We start from the raw sequence: 10,947 nt of genomic DNA, 5'->3' as shown, positions 1-10,947 counted from the left end.
CTAAAAAAATCATAACTTTTACGATGGACCAAGTACGAGCTTGAAAGTTTTGCAGGATACAGCAGACAATTGAGCCTAATTTAGAAATTTTTATTGGAAAAGCACAAGATCCTGATTTATTGCTGCATTTTAAATACAAGGAGCACATGTAGCCAAAAGCGCGCTTTTCATTTATAAAATTGCAACTACGAACGCAGGACAAGTTCGACCTTGAAAGTTTCGGCACAAAGCGCACACACTCTATTTTCATAATTGAGAAATTTTTGTTGTAATGGCACCAGAGCCTAACTTTTTCTGTTGTTTAAACGCGAACTTGTAAATGAAAGGTTCCAGCAAAAAGCGTGCTCTCGTTGAAAAATGTATAACTACTCATGTGGGGCAAGTACGAACGTGCACGTTTTGTACAATATATGGAACACTTCATCCTAATCATTGGGAAGGAAATTTTGATGGCAGTGGCACGAGTTGGTGATTTTTCGCCACTGTTTAACTACGGGTTTAAAAATGAACATTTTTAGCCAAAACATCGCACTCGTTGAAATATTTGTAACTGTTAATAAGGGACAAGCACAAACTGGAAAAGTTCCGCAAAATATTGCTGACATCTGAGTCTGAGAATAGAAAAAAATCAATGAAGCAGCACTGGGTGCTGATTTTTATCGGGTGTCTAAACGTGAGTCCAAAATGAAAGTTCCCAGCCAAATGCAAAAGCCATCCAAGTTTGCCTCGCAAGCTTTCATTGGACTGATGCTGAAATCTTACTTGCATACTTACTTACCTGTTTCTTGATTGTTCACCACAATCCATTCACTGGCACTAAAGGCTGTTAGAGAAAAATTGGCGCTTGGAGTAACCCAACCCCGCGGACTGGTGTCTTCGTTGAAGTCGTTACTGCTGGATCTGGTGTAGGTGATTGGAATATACCATGTGGAGTCTTCATCATCCGATCCACTGTATAAGAAACGTTCCTGAAACCATCAAAGGCTCAGTGCAACCAATTGCAGATACAATTTATGCCACCTACCTGGGACATCGTGATAATGTTATTGGCTAATTCCACATTCACCACAGGAAAGCCTCCTTTGTTGATCCAGTTATCAACCACATTGCTCAAACTGATATCGACTGGTAGGTTTGGGATGTTATTACTTGCTCCATCTTCCAGCGCCGTCCAAAGGTCTTCGGGCTCAACCGATTGGTACGCACTATTATTCAAAATGTCCCAAGAAAAATGTACAGGATTTGAACGATTGTTGTTGAATTACTTGCTGGCGATGTACAGCCTGATTCCATCCTTGAACGTTTCTCTTCCAAGGATGTGCTCGATCATTCGCAACACGCTGGCGCCTTTGTTATATGTGTAGGTGCCAAACTTTCCACTTATTTCCGACGGTGTGGACGCGTTGGATCTTAAGGCAGGCACTCCAGTGTATGCTTCAATTCCTAGAACATACTGCAGGGTTCTAACGACGAATTGTTTCTCCATTTCGAACTCTGGAACGGCCTGCCAAGCAAAACTGTTTAGCGGGATCCAATGGGACTGCGTCTACGTACGTAGTGTGTGGTGTAGTACTGGAACAAGCTGGCAAAGCCCTCATTGAGAAACGTCTCCGACCACCATCTGCAGGTGAGCAGGTTTCCAAACCACATGTGAGCTAGCTCGTGGGAGATAATTCCCGCTATGCTCTGCTTAGTGGCGCTGGTTTGCAACGTGCTATTGAACAGAAGAGTCGACTCTCTGAAAAATCGGTCATCCTAAAGTAGACAGCGATCCAGGGATTCCTGCAGCCTCACCCGTAGATAACCAAACCCCAGTTCTCCATAGCGCCACTTTTTCCTGGAACGGCCATCTGGTCCAGTTTGGACATAGCGCTAGTATAGTTGAAACTCGTGTAGCTGTTGAGGTGATAGATCACTTTCGGCGTTACTTCCAATGCCCACTGCCTGGCGTCCTCCTTGTCCAATCTGGAGCAGACTCGGTGCTGGAATTCCGAGGTGCCTGCATTTAATTCTCGATCATTAATTTGCATGCTTCGAACGAGACACCCACCTTCCAAGTCGCCCTCCGAACACGTATATCTGGATATGGTGAACGCTACCAGATAAACGGACATTCGTGGGGAGACACCAAACTGCGTCTTCACAAGCCCGTCACTGAAATGATCAGTTAACAAAATGGAGTTTCCGTTCAATAGGGCAACTTACTCAAGTGTATTGTTCGCAATGCTGGGGGTGTTGGTCCAAGCGTTCAGTTCCGCTGGATACGTGAGGTTGTATGCGAAAGTGGCTTTGTAGACAGGCTCGTCAAAGCATGGAAAAGCGTTTCGGGCACTGGTTGCCTGGAATTGGGTGGTGGCAGTATAGCGGATGGTATTTTCGTGGTCAGTGTAGGAGACTTTGTAGAATCCTCCTGAAATGTTCAAGCGGGCATTGAAAGTCTAGCTGTAGAGGAGGAAAGTGGAGGAAGCACTGAAATAGATGGACGCTTGAAGACCCGGATGAAATAGTTCGATAGCAAAATTGCCATTTGGAAAAAGGACTTTTTGAATTTGAAAGAAGAAACAAATCGGCGAAACATAGTCTGCTAACACCAAATAATAACAGAATTAGTCACATCAGTGGAGTGACAAGCCTAATAACCAGAACAAAACACATCAAAGCCTGGCTATTAGTTGAAGAATTTGTATTGAATTGAATTTGTGAAGTGTTCATCCTTTTTATCCCGAACAAATCCTTTGGATTTAGATTGTTATTAATGGAAGTGATGAGTGAGTAATGATCGCCTAATGAGTCTCCAAACGATGTTTTATCAGGTACTTACCGCCGCTTAGCAATTGGGCTGTAAAATTGATGTTCAATGTGTAGTTTTGCTCGGGAATTAAATCTGAAGCAAATTCCAGAGTCAAAATGTTGGTGACACTGCTCACATTCTTGAAAGTTGGCTCTTTGTCATCCAATCTGATCTCTTCTAGAACGATGTTACTAGCGCTGGCGTGCAGTTTAACTGTGTTGGTACTTTCAATTACCTAAAATTCATCTTGATTCATATTGGCAAATTCAACTTAAGCGACTAACGTTGAGAATATGGTGTTTTATCCTTTATTTCCAGTCAACATTTTTAATTGAAAAAATAAATTTAGACTGTCGCACAACGGACACCCACATGTAAGAGATGATTCGAATTTTATATGCTTCTAAAATCCCTAAATCTATCGGTCGGACAAAATGTTGGCACAGAAAGTTTATCTGCACACTCATCTTCTTCTTGTTCTTCCTAGAGTTCTTTTGGATTTTTAGTTCTTTCTCCAAAATTTGATTTCATAAAGCATTTTTCGATTGCTATTACTTAGCAGGGCATTAACAACTGTTGAGGGTTCTTTGGGTCTCCATCCTGTTCATGTTGTTGAGTTAACGGTTTAAGATATTCTCTTTAATTCGTCTTTAATTCTTTAATAATAGAAAAGATAGTTTTATCAAATTATCCCGGGCTTCCTAAGCAACTAAAAACATGCATCTACAAGATGTTTGTTTTTTTGTGTTTGTTTTTGATTAAACAAATGAACGGATTTTAATTTAGTTGGTCTCATTCTGTACGTATTTTGATACTTAACAAAAACGTATTAAACTTTTCTTGAAGAGCAGCACCGGTTCAAAAGCTATGAGCAAAATACTGTTTTTCGCACACATAAAGTTGCCCCGATCGCTCGAAAACTATTATCCCAATATTATCACACGCTTAAGGTTTGCAGTGTAACTTTAGAGCCTTAACAGTGACTTTATCTCCGGTAACTATGTCCACTTGTGTAGACTTTTTCCTGATTTTCACAAAACGAGACGAAATTACGAGCAAGTCCACTTGGAAAGCGGCAGTTAGAAAACCTAACTTAAAGATGGTGTTTTCCATGTCCTCATATGGAGCCGTTGTTCAAAAGTGTCCGCTTGCAGAACTTTCACTACTTACAATGTTTTTCTTGATATATTTTCTGCTTACCTGAAACGTTATGGCTACGGATCCATTGTAATTGCTTGATGTTTCCGTAAATGATTCCGCAGGAATCACCAAGTCGATGTCGTAGTGATACAGTATATAGTTATAAGGTAGGCGATAGTCTTCATCGTCCGCTACTGAACTGCAGACGAAAGCAACCAAGCAAACCAAAAGGATTTTGGAAAAATGCATGTTTGCTGCAAAAGAGGTGATGGTAAGTATTTATTAAGATCTACAATATTTTTTGTTATCTAACGACTCTATGGCAGGATTAGTGAAGATTAATCGTTATTAAACTTATCAATCTATGCTAGTTAAATTAATAGTTAACTATTATTACCCCACTAATTCTAACACTTTAATATGGGCTGATGAGACCCCAATTACCACATATGGATTTCAGAATAAATCACTGTTATTAAACTGGAACAATATCAGCGATACTAAATGAAAGCGTGAAGCTTCTATAGCTTATCTTTGAAAATATTATAAAATTTCCCGGTGGCTTACACAGGGTGCTGCAATTTTCCTAGTCGAAATGATCCCAAAAATGTCTTAAAAAAATTGCTCTTTAAATCCACTTTTACGACTTGCCTTTAACGTAAACAGAAATCTGAGTTTTATCGAATTCAGTGCAACTTTCTGTGGTTGTTATTAGATATATTTTTAATTATTCTCATCCACCCTGATAAGGCAAACACACTAAACCATATTGACAATAAACGGTTTAGAGTGGCAATATTGATATTCATAAAAGTGGAATACTAATTAGCTCAATAAATTGCTTTATGGTCGGCAATGATTAGATTATCGCTAAATTTCACCCAGATTAGTTAAAGGAAATGGATATCTTATATAAGAGCATGATATTACATATTTTCCTAACTTTGAAAGACATAGAAAATCCATTTAGTACTCAAAGTAAGATGAGGATTTTTTTCGAAATGTTGAAGACGTTGAAGCATGATGATGAAGTAGCAATCAACTGGAACAAATTTGCTGATAATAGAGATACCGAATACTATTGAAATTGGGGTAAAGAAATGGATTAATTGTTCAAGATGCAAATTAGTGCAGCCATTGGAATAGTATTTTTGCAGGATACGCGCTACTCACAAGGAAACTGCTTGATGCAAAAACCATAAAAGAAACCCGAAGAGAACCTCGAAGTTTGTGAAAAACTGCGAGAAATAATGAGGTCCTAGTAGCAATAAACTGCTTCAGAGTGACTAAAATAGGAGTAAAGATGATGAGAAAGAAGAAGTGGAAAATCTACGATTTTCGGTTCCAAAACATAAACTCTATCCGTTGATGCAAATCGCGCCTTGATACAAAAGGAAAAGGTGAGATTGAAAAAACCTATCAAGAAACCCAAGTGTGTAGCTCTACCGCTGATTCTGGAAATTTGCAGAAATGTAACCAAAGGAACAGCGAAATTTTCACTAAGGTAAATGTTACTTACCACATGCACTGTACCACACTGTAAAAACCTCCTTTGGTTACTCCTCATCTTATAAAGACACTTATCTAATCGAAAGTAAATCGTTTTTCAGGATTTACCAATCTTATTAGGGAATTAAGACCGAATGAGCGTTTTATTATATTCTATTAAATGAACCATATTTTTAAGCAAGTCTCGGACGGCCTCATTTGGTCGTACGTTTCAAGAATTGCATTCTTTACCCCTCAGATTTTAATTACAGTTTTTATGCCTATTTGAGCCTTTGGACTATGGAAGTTTTGAGTACCTACGTTCTAATCCCTTTGTTTTTTTTTGTGTCTAAAAAAATCCCACTAGATTGATTGACTTGTTACTCATTCTGTGTCAGATAATTTTGGCGTAAATATCTGGGATTTAAAAAAAATACCAAAAGTAGACTAATGCAAACATTGGACCCTGACTCTGATAGCAAATTAGTATTTGTTGGTTTTTATAATCCGTTTATTATTATTTTGTGTAGGTTCATTCATCTAGGTTTGTAAACGACGCGATAATGAGCTTAGAAATTCTTCTGGTTAGAAAAAGTTGGCGAAACAAGGTTTCATGGTTTACTCGGTCAAAGGCTTTGGGTATATCCATTATTATCGTTTCAATGTGTTTCTGATGATACGACTCGAAAAGTTAACTATCTGATTAGCTGCAGAATGGGCGGGTTTTGATGGCAGAGTCGTTTCCTTTTCTGAGAGAAATGGTTGAATTTGAGACGTTTTAATTGAGTTGAAAATTGTTCAAGCCCTAATCCCTTCAGTGCCTCATCCTTTGCTATTATTGAAATTCCAGAAGGCATTTTAAATCTCGCTTGATTGCTTAATGTAAAATGTTTAAACACCCAATGTCTCTACCAATCAATCAAACTATTAATATTTAAATAATGAATTTTAATAATAATTTTTCTAACAAGTGAGGCGAACTAAAGAAACTAACATTAAACTCAGCAACCCAATGCTTCTCAAACTAACAGCAGCGTCTGTTTGGGCTGTTGTCGTTGTAGTGGATTGAGTAGTAGATGCAGTTGCTGCGGTTGTAGTTGTAGCAGCTGCAGATGAAGTAGTTGTAGTGGCATCTTCTGCTGTTGTTGTAGAGGATTGAGTAGTAGCTGCAGCTGTAGTTGTCGTTGTAGCAGCTTCAGTTGTCGTTGTACTAGCAGTACCGGTGGTGCTGGCGTTGTCTTCGTCTTCAGTTAGCCCAAAATAGCTATTCAGGTACGATCGGTGTATAACTACAACTGCTTGGTTGCGCGTGTAACTCGTTCGGGCAGTGGCAGCAGCTTCAGTGATATTAGTGGGAAGATCGCTGGTTGAAGTCACAAATGCCTCCAGCTGCAATTGGATGAAAATAACCTTAATTATGCCACCAGATTACCCGGCCAGTTTTCGTGCCTTTTCGATCTGATCCTCCCTGGTAAACACTGATCCCAATCCAGTAATGATTTCCGCTGGACTCAAATTAGCTGCAGAATACCTGAAAATTTGATTTAAAAATCCGCTGGTTCTTAACAACAACAACCAACATACAAGTCGATGATTTCCTGGTAGTTGCTGATGAAATAGTCCAGGACAAAGTCCACGCCCACCTCATTGCCGCTGTAGATGGTGGAAAACACCGATGTGTAGAGGGACGAAGTTATCACTTCGTCGCTGTTGAAAAGTCGGGCTACAAACCTGGAAAAAGCCCACAAAAAATCATGAGAAAGTCCCAATTGGAAACTTTAAAACTCACGCATTGAGGACAGTTGTATTAGTGGCGCAGCCCAAAGCTGACCAAATCCGCGAAGAATCATCGGACACTGAACTGTTCTGGTACTGTTCAAACAGGAAATTCCAGTCTTCCGTTGGACTTTCACTGTGTCTTATTGCGTTGCAATAAACCAGAGCTCGCGTGTTAATGTTGGGTCTGTAGAAGTATAAATACAAGGTTTTCAAGACTCATTGAAGTTCACTATTTTTTTTATAAGATAGTGGCTTTTGCCCGTGTAGCATGCGCGTATGAAAAAGTCGTGAATTTTAATGAGAGAAAGGTGGTTGACGATCGAATTTTCGAAAAAATCACTAAAAGGACTGGGGTACATCAGCGTAAATATAAGCTGAGCATATTGTCAGCCGAGCAAGCGAAGGCCCGATGTTCTTGAAAATTGTCTGAGGGCATTTAGAGAGCTCAGAGAAATAGCATAGGAAATCGCAGATGCTTGTAAAAAATATAAATGTGGCAACATTGCAGCTTCAAAAATGTAGCTCGTTCAAATTATGAAAGTTACTGTAGTTTAAGGCGCAAATTAACAAAAGTGAAGCCAAAAAAACAAGATCAGTTCTCTGATCGCCATCGATGAGTGAATTTTACAATAGAATTCTCAAAGCAATGTATATTTGATAACTTCACTTCATTGCTTCCAAAAATAGGCATACTGTTAATGTTTTTTACCTTTCAAAAGTCGCTTTGTAGGTGGCAAATAGGGTTTTAGCTGCTGCTGTACAAACCGCGTTGCCATATTTGCACGCATACGTATTAACCAGCACTTGGTTTAGAGTATAAACGTGCTCGTCTTCGTTGACTGTTTCCAGAGGAACTGAGTTGGCCACCCTTTCAACCAGTGCCAGAAAATGACTCTAAAAACCAGAAAACTCAGGGCCTGATGGAAATTGCACTCTAAACTCACAGTCAAAGAGCCTCCCAGAGTGGAGGTGCTTCCAATGCGGGACAGAAGGTAATTCAAGAACGAAATTCCTGGATACCAAGTGATGTACGAATCGTCGTTAGCCAGGAATTCGCTGTTTCTGAGCACTTGATCGAAGGAAAGCAAACCGGCCCGGGCCAGCATGTACGAGTCCTGGATAATCTGAGCTCTGTTGAGAACATGAATGCCTGAAAAGTTGTTCTGTTGCAGGGCGACCGCCAGGTTTTGCCATAGAGTGGCATCGTAGTTAACTCTAAAGAAACCTGAAATCCAACATTTTAAATCGTTACCCTGTAAAGGTGAAGGTGACTGGAAAAAACCCTTTGGCTTACCAGTTTGTTGATTATTCACCACGATCCAGGCACTGGAATTGGTAAAGTCCGTAATAGTTAAATCTTCCGTTGGAGTGAGCCATCCCTTAGGGCTGGTGTCTTCATTATAATCCCCAGTCTCAGACGTGGTGTAGCTGATTGGTATATACCAAGTGGTTTTCTCGGTTTCACTCCCGCTGTAGAGGAACCGTTGCTGAAGGAATGAAAATGAATGAAAATAATCCGCATCTGCACCTCCAAACCTGCTCACCTGAGTCAGAACGAGAGTGGTGCCATTCAGGGAAACATTCACCACTGGATACCCGCCCAACTCAATCCAGTTATACATAACAGCTGATATGTTGCTGTCCACTGGTAGAGTGGATATTTGGTTTTCTGTTACCGCCTGGATGGCGTCCCACAAATCCTCAGGTTCGGCTGGTTCATATTCACTAGAATGCGATTTTTACTCTGGGCCAATTGCACCCTACCACCACATACTTGTCGGCTAAGTACTTCTGGATTCCGCTTCTGTAGTATTCTCGGCCCACTACGTGCTCGATCATCCTCAGAACAGCAGCGCCCTTGTAGTAGGAGTAGCTGGAGAATTTGTTGGATATTTCCGAAGCAGTGGAAGCATTGGATCTAAGGGCAGGCACATTCAGGGAGCCATCAGTGGTGAGAATGCTGTGCATGATTCTGATGACGAACTGGTTCACCATCTGGAAGACTGGTTGGGCCTAGAGGAAGTTTTAATTGTGAGTTTTTCTGGACTGGCATTTGTGCAGACCCGACCTCATCAGCAATGTAGTACTCAAACAGAGTCGCCAGGCCTTCGTTCAGGAAGATTTCCGACCACCACTTGCAGGTGACCAAATTTCCGAACCACTGGTGGGCCAATTCGTGGGCGATCACCGCCAAAATGCCCTGCTTGTTGGTGTTGGTCTGAACAGTGTTGTTGAAGAGCAATCCACCCTCGCTAAAAGAGGAATTAAATTAATCTGAAGCTCGGAAAAGCTCACAAAGTTCCACCTGTAGAGCACCAAGCCCCAGTTCTCCATAGCTCCAGATTTCCCGGAAACAGCTACCTGGTCCAACTTGCCCAGGCTGCTCGTGTAATTGATTCCAGTGTAATTATTAAGGCCGTCGATTATCAGAGGAGTCACTTCCAAAGCGTACGATCTTCTGGACTCTCGTTCCCGTCTGGAGCAAATGCGATGCACTGCTGTGGCGGAACCTGGGGAGGAGTGATGCAATTGGGCAATTAATTGACCTGGTGTGGGTCAAAATGTGAAAATATTGAGCAACTTACCCTCTAGAGCCCCCTCAGTGCAAGTGTACTTGGAGATCACAAACGCCACCAGATAAACCGGCATTCTTGGACTCACCTCGAATACGGTTGTCGTCAGGTTGGTGGTTCTGGAAATTCAGTTAATATTTGCCTCGCCTTAGTCAACCACTCTTTAAATATCTGTTTAACTCGGTACAGAAGACAAGCTTCAATTGCCCAGAATGTTAAAAACATTGTACGTACTGATCCGTTGAGTTGCTGGCTGCAGCTGTATTGGTAAGAGCATTCATGTCAGCTGGATATGTTAGAGTGTAGGCAAAAGTCGCTTTGTAGCGGGGCTCATCGAAGCAGGGAAAAGCATGTCTGGCATTAGTGGGCTCGAATTGAGTGGCTGCTATGTACTGAGTGTCCCCATTTTCATCGGTGTACGAGGCTTTGTACAAGGCCCCTTAAAAATGTCAATACCATCGGGTAAATACTAGAGCTACTAGAATCAACTCCTTACTTCCACTGGATGTGACCAAGCTGGAGTTAAACGTGATGGACAAATTGTAGCTTTGACCAACGATTAATGCATCCGGAAATTGCAAAGTTAGAATATTCGTCGTGCTGTTAACCGAATAGTTGTCCAGCAGATCACCATCGTCCAGCTGGATGGTCAGCAAAGTGATGTATGAAGAGCTGGCATGCAGCTTTACCTCGCTCGTGCTTACTGTCACCTAAAACTGCCTTTTACAGAGAATCCTTGAAAATTTCCATCGCTATTCCTCACTTGGAACTGGATAACTACCGATCCAGAATAGTTGGATGAGTTGGCGGTGAAGGACTCAGCAGGGATGACCAGGTTTACGTCGTAATGTTCCAGCTTGTAGTTGGGGGGTAAACGATAGGAATCATCCTGAGCAATAGTTCTGCAGACTAAAGCTATAGAAAGCAGTAGCAGGACGTTTTTTCCATTGGGCAACATCACTCAACCAGTCTAGGGTGCATTAGGTATATTTTAAAGTTTTTCGTATATGATTTAATAACGGGTAAATGTGGCTAAAATTTTCAAAATTCTTTTTTTAGCTGCTATTTGCTCAGTTTGTAAGTTCTACTAAGTAGCTATCTACTTACCGCATGCACAAAAGCACGAAAACAAGTCACTAAACCCCTGTCCTGGGATTTTATACTCCGGGTTTGCGC

General features: G+C 41.0%; 2 protein-coding genes across 2 annotated transcripts in view; both read right to left on the bottom strand.

Moving 5' to 3' along the window:
- LOC109539723 (aminopeptidase N) overlaps nucleotides 1–5,526 on the bottom strand; it is an 8,491-nt gene extending 2,965 nt beyond the window's left edge. Inside the window, exons 1-10 of the mRNA XM_019907668.2 lie at nucleotides 5,451–5,526; nucleotides 3,992–4,185; nucleotides 2,822–3,026; nucleotides 2,206–2,410; nucleotides 2,051–2,154; nucleotides 1,795–1,999; nucleotides 1,555–1,738; nucleotides 1,266–1,504; nucleotides 1,025–1,205; nucleotides 779–968 (exon numbers count right to left, since the gene is read on the bottom strand). Coding sequence (XP_019763227.2) covers nucleotides 779–968; nucleotides 1,025–1,205; nucleotides 1,266–1,504; nucleotides 1,555–1,738; nucleotides 1,795–1,999; nucleotides 2,051–2,154; nucleotides 2,206–2,410; nucleotides 2,822–3,026; nucleotides 3,992–4,180 — 1,702 coding nt within the window. The 5' untranslated portion in view covers nucleotides 4,181–4,185; nucleotides 5,451–5,526. The remainder of the gene's footprint in view (nucleotides 1–778; nucleotides 969–1,024; nucleotides 1,206–1,265; nucleotides 1,505–1,554; nucleotides 1,739–1,794; nucleotides 2,000–2,050; nucleotides 2,155–2,205; nucleotides 2,411–2,821; nucleotides 3,027–3,991; nucleotides 4,186–5,450) is intronic.
- An 826-nt stretch (nucleotides 5,527–6,352) lies between these two features.
- On the bottom strand, nucleotides 6,353–10,947 carry LOC109539710 (aminopeptidase N). Its single transcript, XM_019907649.2, has 16 exons — nucleotides 10,879–10,947; nucleotides 10,535–10,741; nucleotides 10,268–10,481; nucleotides 10,006–10,210; nucleotides 9,784–9,890; nucleotides 9,504–9,708; nucleotides 9,267–9,450; nucleotides 8,973–9,211; nucleotides 8,743–8,923; nucleotides 8,493–8,685; nucleotides 8,143–8,423; nucleotides 7,908–8,092; nucleotides 7,209–7,382; nucleotides 7,004–7,150; nucleotides 6,869–6,950; nucleotides 6,353–6,808 (listed from the first exon to the last, which is right to left on the bottom strand). Exons 2-16 carry the CDS (start codon nucleotides 10,727–10,729, stop codon nucleotides 6,383–6,385), a joined length of 3,018 nt encoding a protein of 1,005 aa, XP_019763208.2. The 5' UTR covers nucleotides 10,730–10,741; nucleotides 10,879–10,947; the 3' UTR covers nucleotides 6,353–6,382.

This window comes from Dendroctonus ponderosae, unplaced genomic scaffold (genome assembly GCF_020466585.1).
Source record: "Dendroctonus ponderosae isolate FM_Combo_2020 unplaced genomic scaffold, Dpon_F_20191213v2 Dpon_F_20191213_7, whole genome shotgun sequence".
Lineage (NCBI taxonomy): Eukaryota > Metazoa > Arthropoda > Insecta > Coleoptera > Curculionidae > Dendroctonus > Dendroctonus ponderosae.
The sequence above is the reverse complement of the archived record's forward strand: the minus strand, read 5'-3'. Positions and strand labels throughout refer to the sequence as shown.